Raw genomic sequence first — 25,427 nt, 5'->3', positions numbered from 1 at the left:
GGAAATAAACCTGTCATTTTCCACTGAATTCCATTAAAGGTACTATTGTGTGTTTTCCTTTTAAAAAAACACATTAAAGACCAACCACAACATTCCAGGTTTAGTTTGAATATTTCCCTTCTTTTCACTAATGCTTTTTTAATTGGTATAGCACAGATTACCTTAACATTTTAGCCACCTAAAATGAACTTAGTCATCTAAAATCCACACATCATTTTTTTGTGCACTACCTACTGTCCTTAACCTTTCCTAGAATATATTTGGCTTTCTGGATTCAAGAGTAGGACTTTACATTTATCCAAATAAAACTTAATCATCTTTTATTCATTCTGTTACTAGCCTTTCAGATATTTTGATCCAATCTTTGATCACATTTTCTGCATTTTCCAGTGTTGTTTCTTACATAAACTTGATAACTACATCTTGTACATATTTCTCTCAGTCATTAGAAAAGCTTATGGATGAGGATTAAAACAGGTTGCTCTTGATTCCTGCTTCATTCCTTCAACTTATTGCCAGAATGTGACAATATATTACTTATCAAATGCTTAATATTTTCATAAATAGCATTCTAATAACATTATTACCTTATCTAGTTTTCTGATTCTTAACATTAACCTTCTCTGCGGACATACTGATTCTGACAGTAATTTTTATAACAACATTCTGCTGGCCTGACTGCTGTTATATAATGTTTTCTGCCCTGCATTTAGAAATAACTGGTTCCAATTCCTTAGTTACACACTGACATTCAGCTTCTCGGGCTCTTCATTACCTTGCTCCTTAAAACTGGCCCAGGACCCCTGGCCCTGCTTCCTAGAACTGCATCTCAAATTTGCTACATATATGGCTTATTTTTTTTTGAATGCTTTGGTTAAATAATAGCATTAGAGACTGCATACTTTTTCCCGGGGCAGTATTAACTCATGTAATACTCCAAATGTCCCAATGGTATTTCTATTACTATTTTTTCATTTTATGTTTGATAAAACTGAGATAAATTTTCATAAAATAAGATTTAGGTCTTGGATTCTACTTACCACCCTGAATAATCGAAAAACATCCAGCCCATGAACATTCGCTAGAAAAAGTTCTGCTAAACCAAGGAACACAATTATGCTATCATAAATATTCCAGCCTACTTGGAAATACCCATATGGATGCATGGCAATTATTTTAAAAATCATTTCTGTTGTGAAAATTCCAATAAAAACCTAAATAAAAACAAAACACATGGATGAGAATATGATTGCAATGGCTCTTTGGAACCCTCATGCACAGAAACTGTAACTTTTTAAAGCCACAATCCTCACAGTTCTTCTGTCAATATCTGATTAGTTTTGGAGTCTATTACAAGAGTCATACATTTTATTTAATAATCTAATATTAAACACTATAATAAAATCATCAATTACTTTTTAAAGCCAGTCTGGAAGAAAATAAAAGAATATTGGAGGGTAGAAAATCTTTTCATTTTGAATAGTTTCTTTTGGTATATGGACTATTTGTTAAGATATTTAATTTTTCAACTTGCAAAAGAATAAAAGAAGTACATATATGATCCAGAAATAAACAGAATGAAGCTATGAAAACTGTTTTCTGAAAACTATATTGGAAGAAGTTATTTCTACCAAATTATGGTTTGGGTATCAAGTAAATGTATAATTCAAAATTAGTAGAAACATGGCTGTTTGTATGAATACCAAGTAACTAACCAATAACAACTTAATAAAAGGGAAAGAAATTAAACACTATATATTTGCTTGAATGTGACTTGTTTTTAAATGCATACAAATCTGTTTTGTCTTTTGCACTGTATGGGATGAAAAAGATAGGTGAATCCCAACACCTTGCAAAGGATAAGCTCCAATCGAAGGCACAGACAGGTGGTGAGAGCAGACAGGGTCAGGTGCAGTTGTAATCAGGATTCACAATCAGATGTCATCGAAGAACATTTGTCTGCTATTTGACTTTTACCCTATTCTGATCTATGGGGATATGATGCCCAAGAGAGGGTATACTTGGGAAAAGAGAGGAAAGAATAATTTCATGACTGCTAAGCAGCTGGCGAGGAATCCAAAATTTAAGTGGCAGATTTTTAAACTCTAGGTATTAACCTATTCAGTGATAAGAACATTTACAAAGCAGGGCTGGGGATGAAGTGGGGAAGCATGAACACAATACTTTATCTTGTGCTTATAGAATGCATTTGCAACATATTCAAGTTATAAAATAATAATGGGATAATGACAACTAAAAAAGATTGAAATTACAAATGAAAGTAAGATAGAATAAGAGCCTTACCAGGTTTCCAATTCTGAGAACATAGGATGTTGTTTCACTCATTGGATAACATTCCACGGCCAAAAAACATATGTTTAGAATTATGCATATAGTGAGAAAAAGATCAGTAAATGGATGCAACATAATCACATGGACAAACTCTTTCAACTTTAACCAACAGGGAGAACAATTCCAAATCAAGAAAATTTTAGCAAATTTATACCAACACAATGGACATCTCTTCTGAGATTTTGTATGCTCTGCAATGAAAGAATAGTAAAGTGAAACTTTAGAAAATTGCCTAAGTATAACTAATAAGCAATGTTGACTTTTGCATATACTAGTAAAGAGAGGTTTGAAACTAGACTTCTGATTTGGAATTAGCAAAAAAAAGAAATATTTTATACTAATAAGTAGAGCAAAGTAAATATCTTCTATTTTTTCATGGAAGTTGAATTAGACAAATGAAAATGAGACAAACTGTCTAGTGGAAGAAAAACATAGGAGTATCTGTCAAAACAACAAATATGGAATATAGCTGAGAACATTGTAATTTATAATTCCTAGATTTCTGTACTTTACAAAATAATGCCTTTTAATACTGGCATAATAATGAGTTACCGGTTGTATGTTTAAAAAGCAGAGTCAATATAGAGAGAACCTTAATATATTAACCCTTTCCAATGTTAAAAACACTATATTTATGGAATTTTTCTAAATTGTTCATCCTAATATTCTACTGTTATTCCTTAAATTTTAGTTATCATATAAAATTCTGAAGTCATGCCGAAACCGGTTTGGCTCAGTGGATAGAGCGTCGGCCTGCGGACTGAAGGGTCGCAGGTTCGATTCTGGGCAGGGGCATGTACCTGGGTTGCGGGCACGTCCCCAGTAGGGGATGTGCAGGAGGCAGCTGGTCGATGTTTCTCTCTCATCGATGTTTCTAACTCTCTATCTCTCTCCCTTCCTCTCTGTGGAAAATCAATAAAATATATTTTAAAAAAAAATTCTGAAGTCATTATAAAATTTCTTTAAAAGTGACTCTTATGAATAGTACCTTTCATAATATTTTTTACTAAATATTTTATCTAAAATATTTTTAACTAAAAATATTATCCAAATATTTTTTACTTTACCTTCTCTATGTCTGATAGTAGCATCATCCAACATATCCAAAGAAGTGATCATAAAAGTTTGTGATCTTTTCTTCATTTCTATTTGTGTGGTCTTGGCCTAAAAAGAAATTTGATGAGTATAATAATGGCTTCTTCCCAAGATTATAACTATAAGAAGGATTTTTAACCTCTTTAAATATGCTGATTTTTACTTCCAGAAGCTTTTTCTTTTTCTTTTGGAAAATGTGTATAACTTGCAACTTGACAAAATAATTGTATCCTATGAGGTCAACTATAAAAGGAGTAAATCAGAGAATGATAGTGGTTTTACCCATATTTGACAAAGAATTCAATGTATAGTTTAAGATTATTGTGAAATATCCAGTTGGTAAGCATGCTATTGAATAACAACAGTATTCCTCTAACACAGGGATAGGGACTGTCTGGCCCCTGGGTATAAGGCCCATGAAATTATTTGATCTGGCCCTGCCATGGCATAAGGAGTGAGTTAATTACATGTTTGACAAAATATAGCAGGCTAATTTTTAAGTTGATAATTTTGTATGACCCGCAAATGATGTTATAAATATCCAAATGGCCTATGGCAGAAAAAAGGTTCCCCGCCCCTGCTCTAACATCTTAAATTTCTTTTCTTGAGACTATGTTAACAATATAACTTTGCAAATTCTCTTGACAAAATAAAAATACTTACAATGCAAATGAAATAAGTCTGGAAGAATATCAAGTAATAGATTTTTTTTTTTAAATTGTGTTGTTAGAACATATATGATAATCCCATAAAAGAATCACTTATTTATCTTGAATAACAATTTTAAGATACCCTCTGCTTTGCTGATGTGGCTACATAGGGTTAAAAAGAATCCTTGCATTGAAAAAGCACTCACGACCCCTAACTTTGATGTCTAGATTATAACTTCTACACATTCAGTGTTACAAATATAGCTCAAGATGTTTCTAGTGACCATGTATAAACTTCATAATTGGATTTAAACTGTAAGAAATTCATAATGGGTAATGATATTACACCATAGATTTCCCAAGAGTTTTCACATTTGGCACACACAAAGAATAATCATATTTATCTATTTGTTAACTTGGGATAAATAGGTGAAGCTACTCTTTATTTTATTTTTTTAATATATTTTATTGATTTTTTACAGAGAGGAAGGGAGAGAGATAGAGAGTTAGAAACATTGATGAGAGAGAAACATCAATCAGCTGCCTCCTGCACATCTACTGGGGATGTGCCCGCAACCCAGGTACATGCCCTTGACCGGAATCGAACCCGGGACCCTTCAGTCTGCAGGCCGATGCTCTACCCACCGAGCCAAACCGGTTTTGGCGGTGAAGCTACTCTTGGATAGAAATAACTATCCATGTTTAAAAAGCAGAGTCAATATAGAGAGGACCTTAATATATTAATTACATATATATGTATTATATAGTATATATATTATGTAATTCCCATATATATATGTAATCACATACACACAGCTTGGAATACGCCCACCATAACACTGAGGGATTTAGAAAATGAGGCTCACCAATAACCTATACACAATACACTCAGGTTGGCAAGTTCTGCTGTGGTCTATCTAAAGAGGGATAATAGATTTGAAAGGAATCATACTCATCTCATTCAGTACCAGTCAAATCCCCTCTAATTTCACAAATAGTGGTGAAAACCAGTTGTATTTCATACTGCGTCCCACTGGCAGATTCTGCAGGTCTACAAATCTTGGTTTCCTCCCCGCCTCCCTTTTTTAACTCAAAAAGTAAGCTAAAAACTGAGGATGCCAAGTTAATGTATTTACTTAAACTATGATTATTTAAGAAATTATTTTAGCTCACATAAAATTACATAAAGTTATAAATTATACCAGTCCAAATTTCCATGAGATAAAAAAATAAATAAGCATACTTTTTTCCTGTTATTAAGATCTGATGAGGATTTCCCAAGTGTATCTTTATGATGATGACACTTTGGTGATATAGGGAATAGTATCTTTCACTGTGCTCTTAATATAGAGAAATTACTTCCCATAGAGCTATTTCTGACAGTGACAATGATTCATGGAATCACACCAAAGAGCAAGTCAGTAAAGACAGTCTTTTGCGTGTGGAATGGAGGGATGGAGTAGTTAGAATAATAATGTTATTGTTGATATAGTCAATGCCAATTTTCTACTAATTTGGGTTGAATATGGATGTATTTTAGAATACAAAATGAAAAATTGAGCTAGAAATATTAAATGAACACCCACGTGTGGGCCAACTCTTAAGGATACAGCTATTTACAATGCAAATTGAGAGGATCATAACAGTAACTCCTTTTTGGAAGTTTAAGAGTTAACCAGGTGAATTTTTGGAGAGTTCGTTCTACATCTGTGAAGTATGCCGTTGGTATTTTAATGGGAAGTGCGTTGAATTTATAGATTGCTTTGGGTAGTATGGACATTTTATTTTTTTTATTTTTTTATTTTTTAAAAATATTTTTTTATTGATTTTTTACAGAGAGGAAGGGAGAGAGACAGAGAGTTAGAAACATCGATGAGAGAGAAACATCGATCAGCTGCCTCCTGCACATCTCCCACCGGGGATGTGCCCACAAACCAAGTACATGCCCTTGACCGGAATCGAACCTGGGACCCTTCAATCCGCAGGCCGACGCTCTATCCACTGAGCCAAACCGGTTTGGGCAAGTATGGACATTTTAATGATGTTGATTCTACTAATCCATGAACACGGATAAAGACCCCGAATAGCTGCAGCGATCCTGAGAAAGAACAAAGTAGGTGGGATCACAATACCAGATATCAAGCTGTATTACAAAGCCACTGTTCTCAAAACTGCCTGGTACTGGCACAAGAACAGACATATAGATCAATGGAATAGAATAGAGAGCCCAGAAATCGGCCCGAACCAATATGCTCAATTAATATTTGACAAAGGAGGCAAGAACATACAATGGAGCCAAGATAGTCTCTTCAATAAATGGTGTTGGGAAAATTGGACAGATATATGCAAGAAAATGAAACTAGACCACCAACTTACCCCATACACAAGAATAAACTCAAAATGGATAAAGGACTTAAATGTACGACGGGAAACCATAAAAATTTTAGAAGAATCCAAAGGCAACAAAATCTCTGACATAGGCTGAAGCAATTTCTTCACTGAAACAGCTCCTAGGGCACTTGAAACTAAAGAGAAAATGAACAACTGGGACTACATCAAAATAAAAAGCTTCTGCACAGCAAAAGAAACCATCAACAAAACAACAAGAAAGCCCACTGCGTGGGAAAATATATTTGCCAACGTCATATCTGATAAGGGCCTAATCTCCAAAATTTATAGGGAACTCATACAACTTAACAAAAAGAAGATAAACAATCCAATCAAAAAAATGGGCAAAGGATCAAAATAGACACCTTTCAAAAGAGGACATTCAGAAAGCCAAGAGAGATATGAAAACATGCTCAAAGTCACTAATCATCCAAGAGATGCAAATCAAAACAACAATGAGGTACCATCTCACACCTGTCAGACTGGCTATCATCAACAAATCAACAAACGACAAGTGCTGGAGAGGATGTGGAGAAAAAGGAACACTCGTGCACTGCTGGTGAGAATGCAGACTGGTGCAGCCACTATGGAAGACAGTATGGAGTTTCCTCAAAAAACTAAAAATGGAACTCCCATTTAACCCTGTGATCCCACCTCTAGGAATATATACCAAGAAACCAGAAACACCAATCAGAACGGATATGTGCACCCATATGTTCATAGCAGCACAATTCACCATAGCTAAGATCTGGAAACAGCCTAAGTCCCCATCAGTAGGTGAATGGATTAGAAAACTGTGGTACATCTAACGATGGAATACTATGCTGCTGTAAAAAAGAAGGAACTTTTACCATTTGCAACGGCATGGATGGAACTGGAGAGCATTATGCTAAGTGAAATAAGACAATCAATGAAGGAAAAATACCACATGATCTCACTCTTTCATGGATAATTAAGACCATTATAAACTTATGAACAATAATAGATACAGAGGCAGAGCTGCCTCAAACTGATTGTCAAACTGCAGCGGGAAGGCGGGAGGGTTGGGGGCAGAAAGGGGGGGGAGTAAGAGATCAACAGAAGGACTTATATGCATGCATATAAGCATAACCAATGGACATAAGACACTGGGGGCTGGGGGAGGCCAGGGGATTGTCAAGGGCAGGAAAAAGAAAGGACACATATGTAATACCCTTTGTAATACTTTAAGCAATAAAACAATAAAATATAAAATATAAAATAAAAAACAAAACAGAAAAAAACTGAAAAAACACACACATGTATTAGTGAGTTAAATAATAAATTTTGCTTCATTTGAAAAAAAAAAGAGTTAATCTGGGCATATGCCTGAATTTCAGACAATTCAATGTCAAAATTAGACTGGGAAAAGGGACTACGTGTCTCATAACTGGTTTAAATTTTCTCTGGAGGGAGGTGTGAATAAGGAAGAAAGAACATGGTCATATTTCTGGCATTAGGCAACAAATACCTGAAGTGTTCATCTTGGACTCAGACTTTCTCTCTTTACTGCAGCCACACTGACCCTGTTTTCTCTCCCTATGTAGCACCATCATTCCTCAGATCTCAACTCAAGTAACAGTTCCTCATAAAAACCTTTTCTGACTCGGAGAAATACTTTATTAGTCTCTCAAAGCAGCATATTACTCTCTTTATAGTTACAGGGTGTTTTTTTCAGTAGAGAATAATAAAGTCAACCACCAGGAACCCAATATTCAGCTTCAACAATTAACAACATCATACCCTTTCTTTTTTAATATATTATTCATCCAAGTTTCTTTCTGAAAGATTTAAAATCAGATTTTAAACATTTTTCTTATTTTTCAATTACAGTTGACATTCAATATTATATTCTATTAGTTTCAGGTACACAGCTTAGTGGTTAGACATTTACATAATTTACAAAGTGATCACTTTTTAAATCTAGTACCCACCTGGCACCATAGTTAGTACAATATTATTGACTATACTTCCTGTGCTGTACTTTACATCCCCATGACTATTTTGTAACTACCAATTTGTACTTAGTCCTTTCACCTTTTTTACCCAGCCCTCCAGCACCCCTCCCATCTGGCTACATCTGTTTCTGTTTTGTTTGTTCATTTGTTTTGTTCTTTAGATTTCACATATAAGTTAAATCATGTGACAAGGCATTTGTCCTTCTCTGTCTGACAGAATAAGCTTTTTAGGAAACATAATCACAACACCATTATCATCAGCAGCAAAATTAGTAATTCCTTAATATTATCCAATATCCAGAGCAAGCTCAATTTTCTTTCATTGATCAGAAACATTCTATTGTAGATGATTTGTTCCAATAAAAATACAAATACGATCTACATATTGCACTTTGTTGATGTCCATTGAAAATCTTGAGATTTTAATTTATTTTTTCTTATGTGATTTATTTGTTGATGATACTTGTTCACTTACACTGTAGAATTCTCCACATTCTTTGTTTGACAGATTATGTCCATTTAGTGTAATTTAATCTGTTCTTCTCTCTCCTACTGTCCCTGGATAAAGATAGATCTAGAGGCTTATTAGACTTAGCTCAAATTTTGGAAAATAATTTATTGTATGTGGTTTTTTTATGTTTCTTATTTCATAACATCAGGAAAGACATAATGACTAGTGGTCCTAGAGTTACAATTTTGTGTCATGATAATTTTATAGTCTATCTCCCCACTAGTTCATTAGCTTCATGAAGATAGGTACTATATTTGTATCTATTCAAGTTTATTTTTAATCTGCAGTGTTTTGTACAACGCCTAGCACGTAGCAGATTGACAAAGCGTTATTTAACAGGATAAATGAGTTATAGAAATGTCAGTTTAGATGGGCAAATAATTTGAAAATATTTATAATCCTGCAGTTGTATATATCTGATTCTTTTCCTGAGGTTTTGTCAGTAACTGACAACTTATAGAAAAGCTTTACTTGCAAATTGAGAAATTGATGGAATAATACTGTTTCAGCATTGAAACAATTGTAAAGTGGTGAACACTAGGTTCTTTTCCTATGTATTGAGAAATCAAATACTAATAAATACAGATTTATTGCAACTGGAACTCCTCAATGAGGATTACATTTGAGGATTCATGAAGGCACTCATGTGTCGGTACATATCTGATGATCAATAAACATTATTTGCTATTATTGTTATTATTATTTTCAATTTCCCTAAAATGGGATATAGTCAGAGACTTAGAATTTTATGTTGATGAAGTATTCTCCATATGAACTGCTGTGCCTTTTTGCGTTTGTCTTCTTGTGCTCCCTATAATTAGTCATTAACATTTTTCAGTTGCTCAGTATATTCTGAGAATGCCAAGCACTTAAAATGAATTTATTTCATTTGAATCTTATAACAACCTATGAGACAGATGCATGCTATAGATTTTTACATATTACAGATAAAGAAGCTGAAGTTTAGACAAATTAACAGAATTGGCAATACATCCATTAAATGACTAAAATTGACCAAAAAAAAACTGAGCTGTTAGCCAATATGATCTATTGCTTTCCTATAACGTGAGAATTTGAGGTATCTAAACACTCTCCCAATAATACCAACATTGGAATCTGACTCGTCTTCATTCACATGGGCCACCTAAAGTGTCCTCAGTGTGTTCCATGTTAAGTTCTCCCTCCAGTGTTTTCTTATGTATAAATCAAAAAAAGAAAAGAAATCTTGTGAAAATGTTTTTCACTCTCACTTCCTGGAAAACCTTTGCATGACAAAATGTTCTAGTATTCTTCCAAGAAAAGAAATCCTTTACAATTGAGAATTTTAATGAAAATCAGAAAGGCTTTGTGTGATCCAGAGCAGCCAAATGAATGAGAATATTGGAAAATTAGGAAATAATCCAAGTTCTTAAGCAGAGTTAATAGGGCATCTCATCCTGGGATAAGAGCAGTATTGTGTTCTTGGATACATTTGTGTGTTGCCCTTGACATTTGAAATGTCACTTCAAAAGAAATTACACATTCAACATATCATTCAGACTGTAATCATTCAATCTTAAGGACCCAAGACTCATTTCTAGAAACAGAAAGCTTTTGTAATTTGCTTTTCTGTGACTTCCTCATGGGTGATATAATGGCTATACTCAATAGCCTCTTGTTATACATGTTTTCTTCATATGGTGTATAATTGCTTCTTGTTTCAATGGTATGTGTGTTATAGACCATGTAGACATAAGTATCCTATATAATAAAGAATTAATATGCTAATTCGGCCAAATAGCAGAATGACCATCCAGGCGACCTTCCGGACGAAGCCAGGGCTGCGAGGGCCGAGGCAGCTAGGGCTGCGAGGGCCAAGCCCCTTGCAAGAATTTTGTGCATCAGGCCTCTAGTCTATCAATAAGTTGTCATTCAGTATGATCCTGCATCATGTCATCCAGGCCCCACTTTTGGAAAAATGACTTTCCTAGAGCTTCTTTATTGATAACTCGAGGCCTAGTGCATAAAATTCATGCAGAGGTAGGGTCCCTAAGCCTGGGATGCAATCAGGGCTGATCGGGGCCTTCTGGCTGCCAGCCGGGGCTTTCCTTCCCTGGCTACAGGCTGCCGCCCCACCCCCTGCTGGTCAGCACATGTCATAACAAGCAACCAAACTCCCAGTCTCCCAGTAGAACTCCCAAGGGAACACTTTGTGTATTAGCCTTTTATATACATAGATGACTTGATAAAAAGGATTACATATGTAGGTAAGTTAACATTTTCCCCTTTATGACTCAGAAGGAAACTTTACTACCATGAACCTCCTAGCCAGCTTTACTACACATTCCAATTAGTGTCAGAGCATATATCTTGACCCTTTCCTTTTCCCCATCTCTCCTATATTGAGGAGATAGAAGGGCTAAGCAGTCAGGGACAGGACCTTGGGAGAGGGAGAAGAATTGGGAAGTCCTTCAATAACATGACCTTGCAGATGTGAACATGATACAGCTTTCTGACTGTACCACAGAGACAAACAAAAGGATCTAGAACTGACCCTCGCTAGGCGGAAATGCTAAGACAACCCAGCTGGGTGGGGAAAGAAGGGCACATGGGAGACATGAGCTTTAAAATGTATGGATGTTGCTAAGACAGGCAGCTTGCTGATAACAAATCACAGGGATATTGCTAAGGCAGGATTACTTGAAAGAACCAATTGGGAGTTAGCAAAGCATGTATCTACCCTACACAAAGAAGAACACACTCTTCTCTTCTCTCTCTAGCTTCTGTGGCAGGGGATAGACTCCCCTGTACCCTTGTGGCTTATGACTGTGTGGGACTCCACTCATGGACTAATGGACTTTAATTAGTTTGGATGCTGAACTACACTTGGCTACAACATGGAACGGAAGCTCTGGGAACTGGCCTATTTTTTGAACCCCAGCTGCACCTTTTCCAGGACTGGCTTGGGGTGCATGGAACTTTGGAACCTGAGACAAAGAAGCTTCACCAGTAACCCGCTTTGGGCCCCTTTCCTGCTGCCACCTGTGGCAAGAAGTCCATCTATCAAAGGCATTATCACTTTTCCAAATTATGATGTGCTATCTGAAGCAAGTCTGAATTAATAAACTATAACTGCATTGTGGGAGGTCAAGTTTAAATATATATGTATACAAGAGGCCCGGTGAACAAAATTCGTGCATGGGAGGGGTCCCTCAGCCTGGCTTGCACCCTCTCTAATACAGGACCCATTGGGGGATGTCCAACTGCTGGTTTAGGCCTGATCCCTGTAGGCCTGATCATCCCTAACTGCCCTTTGCTGCCAGCCTGATCATCCCTAACCACCTCTGCCGTGGCCCCTGCCACCATGGCTTTGTCTGGAAGGAGGACTGGAAGATGTCTGGTCTATCCAGTCTAATTAGCATATTACTCTTTTATTAGTATAGATAGTTTATCAGCAGCAGTAATACATGTTTTGGAACAAAATGTATATATTAATGAAATATTAATGGCATTGGCTTTTCTTACCATAGTGCACTCAGGAAAGAATGTTATATAGTAAAAAAAAATGCTCTTATCAAAATCACTTTCAATCTTCTTATCAATCACCACACACCTATTGAGAATCTACCAATATACTCTAAGATCTTGAGAAGATAACTCAAATTCTGTGATTCTAAGAAGCATTTTAAAAATTATACCTCAGCTGCTTCATTTTCTTCTTGAAGTAAAGTGTGCTGAAATTCTGTTTCAATCTTCTTAGCTTTTTCAGCAGCTGTCCGTTTTTCTTCTTCATAGGACATTGCAAGTATGCCCAAGAACAAACTTGCCATGTAAAAGGCAAACCAAAAACTTATTATAATAAAAAATATCATGTAGACCTTTCCAGAAGCATAAAGGATCTAAGAGAGGTGGGAAACAGTACAAAAAGGAAGATGTTATTTGTCTTCCTGTAATCTTCTTTTTTAAAATAAAAATGAAGTTTTTTATGAAAATAATTTAGTCATAAGTGAAATGTAATCACAAGACAGTTCAAGTACTGGCTCTATTGGAAAAATAAGCAAAATGAAGTTCAACTTTAGACTTATCTAAGGTATAAAATATATATAATATCCTTTTATATTAACTATGCTACTAAAATAGCATTGCATATTCTACTATGCGAAACTTCTCTGAATAAAAGAAAAACTGAATCTTTGTTTTAATTAATATTGTATCTTCTTGAGAAACTATGGCACACAAATCATCAGTGATGAAGACAGACTTTCAGAATTTGGATTTCAAGTCTGATAACAGCAAACCTTCTGTTACAACTGAGGCATGATTGAATATTAAAGAGAAATGAGGATATGAGAATTGAAAAGAAATAGCCCATTGTAGGTATTCAATAAATAATTATGTAATACTTGGTAATCTCATAGGTTCAAATTTGTGACTGAAGAATTGGTACCTAGAAATCTTCTTAACTTAGTTCATATCACAGAGCAGGACAGTGATCCTGTATATACCTGTGTTGTAACTTTGGAGAGGTTACCCAGCCACTGTGATCTTAGTGTCTTCATATAAAAATCATATATATATATATATATATATATATATATATATATATATATATATACATACACACACACATATATAATATAGGATTGTTGTAAAGGTTAAATGAGATGTCACACATAAGAGTACAGACCACAACACAGTGTTAGGGTATAGTTTGACCCATAATAATTCTTGTTCTCTTTCCTTCTGTCTTCAAATACTTCACATCAAAATGTAATAAACTAGTTACATTTGACATTGTCTTGGAAGGGAGGGGCATGGTACCATTCTCATGTGCATGGCAGATTCTCTCTGTTCTTACCTGATGATACAGTGCTTCAGGGTAATCCTGCGTCATCAACCGGAATAGGGCTAACAGGGCCCAGCCAAAGTTGTCAAAATTTGTGTAGCCATTATCAGGATTCATGCCAGCTTTTATACACGCATAGCCTTCAGGACACTGACTAAATAAAGAACACAAAGAAAAGAGCAACTGCTTACTTTTAGGTGACTTCCAGATTATGGCCAAATCATAAATATAGAACATTTGCCCATAAATCATAAAGGGCTCTTGTTTCCATAGGGAGCAATCTTCTCCCAAACAATTTCCAGTGGAAAGCTGCAAATGAGGTAGATTTTTAAGTTGGTAGAAGTGAAGAGTGTTAATTAAGCTAAAAGGGAAAGGGGCCTGACAAGTGCTTTTTGCCAAGCTTTTGTTAAAGTTTTCTTTAGCACCCAATATCAAAGTGAAAGTATAAATGATGAAATGTAACATAATAAAAATAAAACTGCACGAGTTAAGGGTTTAATTTTCAATTGGTCTCACCTCAGATCCTTAGATCCTTATATTTAAGGGTGAGAAAACATTTATTACATCAATAATTACAAGCAGTACTTGTACTACCATGGAAAGAACAAATACTATTTCATTTCCTTTTATGGAGTCTTCATACTTTTATCTACTAGGGGCTTGAGTGTTATGGTCAATTATTACAGTAGTGGCCCAATAAGTGATGCATCCCTCTATCCATGTGCATTCCTAGTTGCCTCAGACATTATTTTGGCTTTGGCCATGTGTCTTATTTTGAACATTGGTAAGTGGTTAATAAATGTGATACAAACAGAGGTATAAAAAGTAATTACACATTGAGGCTTGCTAAACTGTTGATCCACATAATCTGAACAAATGAATATTTCTTCTTGTCTTAAGGCACTAACCTTTGGGATCATTTACTCTGCAATAAAGTATGATGGCTACAGGTGAAGTATTGCATGACTTTCTGGCCTTGAAATATATCATTGTGATTCTGGATATCTATAACCAGATATCTTCAATATGTGTTAGGAATGTCCACAAAGAGGATTAGCTGGTGTTGAATATGACAGACACAATGGGATGAGCTCACAATTTGGACTTGAGAATAGAGTGTAAACCCAAAAGTAGCTGGGCAAAGAGTTGAGCAAGTGACAAATATCTAAATCAATCAAATATAACAAAACTTCATAATTTAGGTTCCTCTTCCCATCGTGTGCCATTTGTCAACCTGGGCCCCTGAGCCTAAGAAAAAGTAAGCCTACAAATGGGCATCAAGTCATCAGCTGAGGGAAGCAGCATAAGGAACTCTGTAAGGCATTGCACTGTCAAGAAGCACTTTATTTCTACTTTTTTATCTCTTCATCTGAAATTATAGGACAAGACATGACAGTTGTGTTCCCACTGAAGAATTACTTATAAATATTGTTTTCAAGAACACTAAACTTTTTCTTAATTAAAATTATAGTCATAAAAGATAGATAAGCCATAAATAAGTGAAATAACAGCAAATCTTTAATATTTCTTTCATCAAAGGCTTGGGGCCAAAGAAAAGATTTTATTGTCTTTTTTGGTAATTTCCACTAGCTCTGAGGCACACTGAAAACAGAAAAAAATCAGATCTTGTTTAAGCCTCAGCTCTGCTGTTTACTAATGAGTATTATTTCTTTCTTGACCTTAAACAAATTATTTAGCTAGCTTGACTATTGTTTTCTAAAAAAAAAAATAAAAATAGAATTGGTTTAATAGCATTCCATACTATTCATTCTCAGAATGGTTTCAATGAAAAACAAAACAAAACAAAACAAACAAAAGAAATGAGAGATAATCTAATCAAACCGGAACCATAAGTAAAGATAATAATTATCCAATAAATACAATTGATTGGTGATACTGCCTTGACAGAAGAAAACTTTAACCTCACTTACCTGGCATCTGATCTGTTGCCACAAAGGAGAGCATATCTTTCTCCTTCCAAATAATAAAAGTTTTCTGTTTCTGAAAATAAGAAAGAAATTATATTCTATATCTAATTTTCTAAGCTTGAGTGAACAGCATATCTGGAAGCCATTTAAACCTCTATAGTGAGAAGGAATTAGCAAATCGCTTGTTTTTTTTAAATTTTTTTATTGTCTAAAGTTTTACGTATGTCTCCTTTTTCCTCATTGACCCCCCCCCCCCCACAAGCTATTCCCACTCCAGGCAAGCCCCACCACCCCAGTGTCTGTGTCCATTGGTTATGCCAATATGCATGCATACAAGTCCTTTGGTTGCTCTCTAACCACCCCCCCCCACACACACACACACCATCTCCCCTGCCATTTGTCTCTGGATCTATTTTTGTTCATAAAATTATGTTAATCATTATATCCCACATATGAATTAGATCATGTGATATTTATCTTTCTCCAACTGACTTATTTTGCTTAGCATAATGCTCTCCAGTTCCATCCATGCTGTTGCAAATGGTAAAAGTTCCTTCTTCCCCCCCCTTCTTTTTTATAGCAGCATAGTATTCCATTGTGTAGATGTACCACAGTTTTTTAATCCACTCATCTGCTGATGGGCACTTAGGCTGTTTCCAAATCTTAGCTATTGTAAATTGTGCTGCTATGACCAAAGGGGTGCATATATCCTTTCTGATTGGTGTTTTTGCTTTCTTGGGATATAGTCCTAGAAGTGGCACTACTGGGTCAAGTGGGAGTTCCATTTTTAACTTTTTGAGGAAACTCCATACTTTTATCAAGGAAGCTGTCTCAGCATCTGATGCACAGGCAAAAAGTCCTCTGGCAATCCACCTACTTCACTGACCTGAAAGTGATAAAACTCAGTATTGAAAGAGGAGAATTCCTTTCAAAATTAGAGTTCAAGAAAATGAATGTAACCAGCCAGGTACGTCCAGACCCCTGAAGGAAAAATTCCTAAAACTAATATGTTGGAAAGCCACGGGCCTTTATTTCCAGGATTTATTCCTGATGCTCTTCCAGATTTTCTGTCTTTGGGTTTAATTTCCATTCTCTTCTCACTTCGAAGCTTATTTTTCTTCATTGAGCATCCAGCGCCAATTATTTCCCTGGTGTCACCTAATTTTGACCACAACCTAAGCTGATCTGAATTACAGCCCATAGAATTTATCCAGATATCCTTACTTGTCAATTAAAATGTTAACTGGATATTTATAAATATAGTTACCAGGGTTGGGAACATGCATCCCTAGAAGCATTAATTTTTAGATTCTAAATTCAAATCACAGAAATCAAACCCATGAGAGCAGTTCTGAGCATGTGCATGTATGTGTGTGAGAAAGAGAGTATGTACATGCAAAAATATATATGTACACAAAATTGTATATATGTTATATATACAAAATTGAATTACTCCAATCTCAAATAATGTCACTTAAATTTGTCATCTAAAATAATTTTAGAAGAATTTTTAAATCATACATAATTAGAAACCATTGATCAACCTCTTGAATAGCAGTTAAAAATGAAATGACAATCAAAGAACTTATGTGCATATCAGCATAACCCAAGGACACAGAAAATAGTGAGGTGAAAGCCAGGGGAGGGGATGGGAGTGAGAAGGAGGGAGTCAAGGGGGAAAAAGGGGACATCAGTAATACATTCAATAATAAAGGTAAATTTTTTAAAAAAACAATTGAACTTTGATATTAGTGAAACTGGACAGTCCCAAATACTATTCTATGAACAAGGACTATGACATGGCAATTAGGTTAATAATATTATATTTTCAGTGGGTCCTAGCATGCTATTTGACTATTTTAAAGAGGTAATCTTTAAAAGTGATTTGTTCTTAATATATTTTAACAAAGATGAAAATAACCTGTTTCCTTAGCAATAATTAATGAAGTAACAAAAATTATTTTTAAGTAATTAGCATATTTTGTTACATTGTCAAAGGAACCAAAGGGTATTTCAATTGGAATCTAACATTTACTAATCTAGCTCCTGATGTCCTCACCACTAAAATTAGGGCCTTGAAATAGACACATATCATAAGGAAACATTCCACATAATCACAGACTAATAATTCTGTATTACTTGCATCATTATCATTTCATGGGGAAAACTGAAGAGTAAAATTTATTAAGATTTGTTTTAGAACTTATTAAATCCAAAGTATAAATTAATGTAGAAGGACTACATAAGATTAATCAATATTTGTTTTTTATTAGTTGAAAAATATGCTTTTATTTTTTTCTAAATACTGTCAGAAAGGACCTGATAATTTTAATGTGAGAAAAAAAAAATCCAGTAAGAGTATGGTTTGTGTAAAGGGAAGGGGTATTAAACCCGAATTTTGCTTGGAGAGAATCCTGATTTTATCCCCATGTAGTTACAGTACTCTGGAGCATTCACTAAATTCTTCTGAACTTCATTTCCTTCTTTGTAACAGGGGTTATTCATGTCTCCTCTGCAAGATTGTGGTAAAGATTAGAATCCAGGATATACAAAACCTTATTTTGATTCAATAATAAATAGGCAAATAACCCAGAGAAATGGATTTGAATAGACATTTCTCCAAAGAAGAAAGTGAAAGAAGTTAGTCACAAAAGACCATACACTGCTTGATTCCATTTATATGAAACTAGAGGCCTGGTGCACAAAAATTGTGCACTTTGGAGGGTCCCTCAGCCCAGCCTGTGCCCTCTCGCAGTCTGGGACCCCTCAGGGAATGATCACCTGCTGGCTTAGGCCCACTCCCCGGAGAATTGGGCCTAAGCTGGCAGTCAGACATCCCTCTGGCAGCCCGGAAGCCCTCGGGGGATGTCCACTTGCAAGCAGGTAGCAGGCCAAGCTGCAGTCGGACATCTTTAGTGCTGCTGAGGAGGTGGGAGAGGCTCCCACCACCACCGCTGTACTGGCAGCCATCAGCCAGGCTTGTGGCTGAGAAGAGCTCCCCCTGTGGGAGCACACTGACCACCAGGGGGCAGCTCCTGCATTGAGCATCTGCCCCCTGGTGGTCAGTGTGTGTCATAGTGACCAGTGATTCCCAGTCACTCTGCTGTTAGGGCCAATTTGCATATTACCCTTTTATTATATAGTATAGAGGCCTGGTGCATGGGTGGGGGCCGGCTGGTTTGCCCTGAAGGGTGTCCTGGATCAGGGTGGGGATCCTGCTGGGGTGCTTGGCCAGCCTGGATGAGGGGCTGAGGGCCATTTTCAGGCTGGTCACACCCCCTTCAGGGAGGGAGGTCCTGCTGGGGTGCCTGGCCAGCCGGGGTGAGGGGCTGATGGCTGTTTGCAGGCTGGCCACAGCCCCTTCAGTGTGGGTCCCCGCTGGGGTGCCTGGCCAGCCCAGGTGAGAGATTGATGGCTTTTTGCAGGCTGGCCACAACCCCTTTATGGTGGAGGATCCTGCTGGGGTCCCTGGCCAGTCTGGGTGAGAGGCTGATGGCTGTTTGCAGGCTGGCCACAGCCCCCAGCCACCCAAGCTCCCAGTGGAGGCTGGCTGGAAGCAGGTATCTGGAATTTATTTGTCTTCTATAATTGAAACTTTGTTGCCTTGAGCGGAGGCCACCGCCAGCCAGAGCAGGTGGGAAGCTTGGCTTCCTCCATCGCTGGGGCAATCAAGCCTCCTACTTGCTCCAGCTCCATGGCTGCTGGCTGCCATCTTGGTTGGGTTAATTTGCATATAGTCACTCTGATGGGCTGGTGGGCGTGGGTTGGGCATAGCGGAGGTACAGTCAATTATCATCTTTGTCTTTTATTAGTGTAGATGTCCAGAATAGAAAAGTATATAGACACAAAGAGTAGATTAGTAGTTGCCAGGGCCTGGTGCAAGGGGAATGAGAAATGATTGCTAATGGATAGGAGTTTCTGTTTAGGGTGATGAAAATGTCCTAGAATTAGATAGCGGTGGTGGTTATACAACCTTGTGAACAAACTAAAACTGTGACTATTATGGTACATAAATTATACTGCAATTTTAAAAAATAGAACTAAAAATATCCCTCACCCCCCTAATGAACATTTAAATTGTTTGACATAGATGGCAAGTGATTCTTACCTCGACTATAACATGGGTTTCTGGTTCTGTTGTGCAGGGTTTCTGTTTCATTTTCTTGGGGCCATCGGAAACATTTATGCTTTAGGTTGCCCATGAAGAACCCCATCCCAATTAGAGAAAATATGATCAGAAAAAATAGAGTAAGGATAATGACACCGGTAAGTTTCTTCAAGCATTGGAGCAGGATCCCTACATAAGATTTCACACCTGAAAAGAGACAAGTTTGTTTTCAATAAAGTAAAGTGCTTTAGTAAAGCAGCATTAGCAAACTTCTTCCATGGCAAATACATATCCATTGAAATTGGTAGCTTTGTGTTTCATAATCTAATTTACCATCATCTAGGTCAGGGATGGCGAACCTATGACACGTGTGTCAGAGGTGATACGCGAACTCATTTTTTGATTGATTTTTCTTTGTTAAATGGCATTTAAATACATAAAATAAATATCAAAAATGTAAGTCTTTGTTTTACTATGGTTGCAAATATCAAAAAATTTCTATGTGACACGGCACCAAAGTTAAGTTAGGGTTTTTCAAAATGCTGACATGCCGAGCTCAAAAGGTTTGCCATCACTGATCTAGGTCTAATAAATAAAATGAATAAAACACCAAACTTTAAGGTTTTTGTATAATTGCTAATTTTTTATACTTAACAAAATAATGTAGTCACAAGATATTTTAAAATTAGTCATTTGTTTGTTTCTCTTTACTACATAAAGGACAGGCTTTCTCTCTTGATTACTGATTTTCATACCAATCACTATTGTTTGTAAGCATAAGTAAAGGTATAGAGTTATTAATCAAAATGGGTTGAAAATGTTGAAACAAAAACTAGTTTGAAACAGCAGTATTCTATAATATTCTTTCATTAATTATTAAGAATTCATTTTTTGGAGCTGATTAAATAAGAGATGTTAAACTAATGCATAAACCAAACACTACATATGTATATAATCAAGTCTTCATTAAAAATGAAATATTTAAAACTATTTCCATTTTATTAGAAGAAAAATGGGATAACTTTACTCTAATGTAATTTCTTTGATTACCATAATGAACTTTTAAAACATGTACATTTGCAATGTACTTCTGTTTGGCAATGTCCCGAGTCCTCTGTATATTATTTTACTGAAAAATGTTTCATATTGTTTTATTGGAGTAGCTCTTGAATAAGAACACATGTATGTGTGTATATGTGTATATTTGTATGAGTATATATATATATATATATATATATATATATATATACTCATACATATATACCAAGTTTTTGTGAGTTTTAATCTATTGGTAACATTTTGTTTGAAGGTAAAAAAGTCACCATCCAATTTTACAGAATCAATCTTATTAATAATTTTCTTTGTTATCTACCATTTATTGCTACCTACCACATGCCAACTTTGACTTTAATTTCTTGGTATTACTTTCCCCTTCATTTTACTTTTAAACTTTTATTTTGTTTTAATTTAGGTATCTCTGGTAGAGTTCAATTTATTTCTGATTTAATATTAAAGTCTCTACATCTTGACAGAAAAATTCAACCCAATTATTTTTATTTTCATAAATTGCCTTTATTTGGATTGGCCTTTACCATTTTGGTTTTTTATTTTTATGTTTCCCTTATGATTTCTATGTGTTTTATCTTTTTTAAATAAATTTTAATATTTTTTTCTTCTAGTATGTCTATTTTGAGCACCCGTATCAAACTTAAATTCTTATTTTGAACAAACATACTCTCTACATAAAAAATAAAACTGTATCTACTATAGTCTTCTCATATAAGAACATAATAATATTTGCTTTCTCACATTTCTCAATTTCTAGTTCTCATTTTTGTTAATATAATTTTGAACCTCTGACCTAATTATAATAGTTGAATTTCATGTATTTTGCATTATATATTATCTTTCATGATTTATAGGAAAGATAACATTGATATTCTTACAAAGGCTTGTCAGAAAATAAAATTTGTGCAAGTAGGGAGTGGAGGAGACTTGGATGAATGTGCCTGATGTAAAGGTAAGCTGCTCTACAATTACAGGTGGTAGTTGCATCCAGGAATTTGGCTGGATTGATGCTGACAATTTATCCAAATTAATTTAGATTTTAATGTTAAAATCACCAGATTTTTATAAGGTTGGTATCTATTCCAAAGTTTTTAAGAGCACAGACAACATATGTTTCTAGTTCAAGGATGACCCACAGATGTCCATGCTAGAATTTATAATTTATAATACTTGTATTTTGTTTTTCAACCCACTAACAACATAATTTGAAATTCATTCTCTGTTGAAATGATTTAATACTTCATTGCGATTACTTTTGATAGTAAATCTTCTTATTGTGGAATATTTTATTTTTATATTTTTGTTTTTCAGCAGATATTCAGGAAAGATACACATGTAAAATTCAAGAACTCTGGGGATGGCTGAGATTATTTTCTGTTGACTTCACACATAAATGACAAACAGGTATGAAGTTCTGGTGTCATAACCTCCCTGCCGACATGCCCTCCAAGTTCTGAAACTCTACTGCCCACTCACGAGGTCTAAGGATTACCTTTCCATGGGCTCTTTTTTCTTTGCTTTTTTGCTTGTAGGGGTTTTATAATACTTTCATAAGTGTATCCTTTATTTTATTTATTTATTTATCTAGTATAAGATGACCTTTTCCATTTGTGACTAAGGTCTTGATTTAAGTGATTAAAAAATTCTAGTGTATTTTTTAATAATTTGTCTTTTACATTATTCTGTCTCTTTTTTAGTATTACCTATTATCCATAAAATGAAACTTAAGTTTTCTCTCCTTTATTAATCCATCCAATTTTTGGTTCTACTGTATTAATATAGAATGTCTCTAATTTTTCTGTACAATAGGTTTTGCTTTACCATAATACTATACAGATGATACTATATTTTACTGCCATCAGATATTAACCAAAGTTATAATAATTTTATCATATTTTAGTTTTAACAGTATTTTAACAGTATTTTTATTTGTCATTTTATAATCTTGTTCCTCTTTTGCTTCGAAGAGTCTCGATTTTCTTCTATTGGGACTACAAAATATGATTTTTTAATGCTTGCTCCTATTTCTTAGAGCACTGTTTTTATGAAAAAGAGAATTATTTTCATTATCTCAAATAGTATGTTTCTCTTTCTATGTTGCAAAATATTTTTATACATTTTAAATTGCTGCTATGTGCCTTCATTATTTTCTCCCTTGTAAAGCAGGTCCTACCAGCCTGTGTGCTCTGAACTCTAGTGTGTGTATTCCTCTGGTATTAACTGGGATCCGCCTGATTTCTTCTATAATCCTTGCCAAGATGAAGATGCAATTGATGCAATTTTATGTTCTAGTGATTTGTAGAGACTAGTAAGGAAGTTCAGACTGTGACTATCCCTACCAGGGCACGTCTCACTGGTTTCTTCACTGGGTTTGGCAAAACTGCTATGCTACAAATCATATTTATTATATACCTCTACTGAGATATAATTCACAAACCATACAATTCACCCATTTAATGTGTACAATTTAATGTTTCAGTATGGCCACATGGTTATGCATCCATCACCACACTCCCCCAATCTTTTTGCTGTTTTGCCAACCTGGAATTTGGTTGGATTGATACATAGTATGCATGTGTTTGGCACTCTTCATGGTGTACCAGTGCACAAAAGTTGCCTGTAGTTCTTACTTTTGGTATTATCACATTTGCTAAGGACTTATTGATCTAATTATTTCATACTACTCTGATTCATAGCATTAAAAAAAAAAAAAACACCAAAAAAAATCCCCACAACTCTCTGATTGGAGTTTTCCTATTTTATTGTTTTTATTCATTCTGAATAACAAATTAGAAGGTTTTAAGGCATCTTCAGGAATGGGGGCTAAAATTAGTCCTCAGCATCTTCCTCAATGTGGTCACAGCCTTACTTAGCAGGAACTCCTTGAATTTTGTGGCATATGGAATGCACCCTATCCAAGCACTCAGAACAAAAGGGAATTTGTTCTATTTTATATTACTTTATTCATTTCATCTGATTGTTAGATGCAATTTAAAAAAGAAGAAGTTAGATTGGATATCTGTCTAGGCTGCTGTCTCTCTAAGAAGTCTAAAGATGCCCTGACCTGTTTGGCTCAGTGGATAGAGTGTCGGCCTGTGGACTGAAGGGTCCCAGGTTCAATTCTGGTCAAGGGCATGTATCGTGGTTGCGGGCACATCCCCAGTGGGAGGTGTGCAGGAGGCAGCTGATCGATGTTTCTAACTCTCTATCCCTTTCCCTTCCTCTCTGTAAAAAATCAATAAAATATATTTTAAAAAAAGAAGACTAAAGACAATTTTATAAGATCATATTTAAGATATAAGAATAAATAAATATTTAAAAATAGAAAAATTATCTTTTCAATTGATCACTATATTTTATAATTAATGAACCGACCTCAAATAAATAACAGTCAAATGTGTAATTTTTTTGCCTTTCCTGTAGTGACTGAAACAGATTTAAAGATCAGATAATTCATTAATTGAATAAGCTAAAGCAGTATTCAATTTAATATTTCTCCAAACAATAACAGAGGAATTCAAATGAATATATGGAAATACATAAAACAAAATGAAGAAAAGGAACTCAATGTCAAAAATTTCTTACCTTGGTTTAAGGGAATAATTTTCAAAATTCTCAAACTTCTTGCAACTCTAAATACTGGTGTGAAGTTTAGAGGCGAATATATTGTTATGTGCCTGTGGAATTAAGTTAGAGTTATATAGAGGTTATGCTACGTATCTTTGGCTCCTTATGTTCTTTAAAACTTATTTTAAAAGCCATGTATCCAAACATTTCCCTTGCTCTCATTACTCCATTTTGCAAATAGTTTTACTACTGATTGGAAGACAAAGATTGCTGTAATGTGCAAAGTAGCCGAGTAAATATCAATCCACAAACAAATTATGAGAATTTATAAATTTTGACACTGTGAGTACTTTTAAGTCCATATTTATGTCATCTTCATAAATATTTTTTTATCTAACTAACAAAACGATTATTTAAAATAAAAAACCACAGTCTTTTAAAGGAATGAGCTTCAATGTAAGGGTTTAAGGTGATTTTGATGATGACAATGGTAATGGTGGTGATAGCAGAAGGCAGGGTACATACTGGCCCAGAGCACAGACTCTGGAGCCAGACTGCCTGTGTAGAAATCCAGGTTCCACTCTTTACTAGCTGTGTGACAGAGAAAAATTACTTAATCTTTCTTGCCTCGGTTTCCTCAGAAGTAAGGTGGGGGTAATACTTTCTTTTTCAGAGGGTTGGGACTACTAGATGTACCAGTTAATAATGGTGGATGTTGTAATAAAAAAGAACACGATAATTTCAAGAGAAACATCAAAAGTGCTTTGTTCAAAGTAATGTCCATCGCTAGCTACACATTTCCCCATCTTTCAGGTAATTTGTGGATACCGTCCCAATAGAACTTTTCTTGTTTTGAGGCAAACCATTCAGAGACCCAATTTTCCACTTCTTCATACGTTTTGAAGTGCTGCTCAGAAAGAGCATGTGCCATCGATCAGAACAAGTGGTAATCTGAAGGA

The 25,427-nt window shown here is 35.3% G+C and overlaps 1 protein-coding gene across 1 annotated transcript in view; it reads right to left on the bottom strand.

Annotated features, from left to right (window-relative positions):
- The window catches only part of SCN7A (sodium voltage-gated channel alpha subunit 7), an 86,293-nt gene that overhangs the window by 31,176 nt on the left and 29,690 nt on the right, over nucleotides 1-25,427 (bottom strand). Inside the window, exons 6-13 of the mRNA XM_081096286.1 lie at nucleotides 24,487-24,578; nucleotides 19,834-20,040; nucleotides 15,729-15,798; nucleotides 13,810-13,951; nucleotides 12,650-12,850; nucleotides 3,420-3,516; nucleotides 2,305-2,543; nucleotides 1,041-1,214 (exon numbers count right to left, since the gene is read on the bottom strand). Of these exons, the coding sequence (XP_080952412.1) occupies nucleotides 1,041-1,214; nucleotides 2,305-2,543; nucleotides 3,420-3,516; nucleotides 12,650-12,850; nucleotides 13,810-13,951; nucleotides 15,729-15,798; nucleotides 19,834-20,040; nucleotides 24,487-24,578 (1,222 nt within the window). The remainder of the gene's footprint in view (nucleotides 1-1,040; nucleotides 1,215-2,304; nucleotides 2,544-3,419; nucleotides 3,517-12,649; nucleotides 12,851-13,809; nucleotides 13,952-15,728; nucleotides 15,799-19,833; nucleotides 20,041-24,486; nucleotides 24,579-25,427) is intronic.

This window comes from Myotis nattereri (genome assembly GCF_964212035.1).
Source record: "Myotis nattereri genome assembly, chromosome: 7".
NCBI lineage: Eukaryota > Metazoa > Chordata > Mammalia > Chiroptera > Vespertilionidae > Myotis > Myotis nattereri.
The sequence above is the reverse complement of the archived record's forward strand: the minus strand, read 5'-3'. Positions and strand labels throughout refer to the sequence as shown.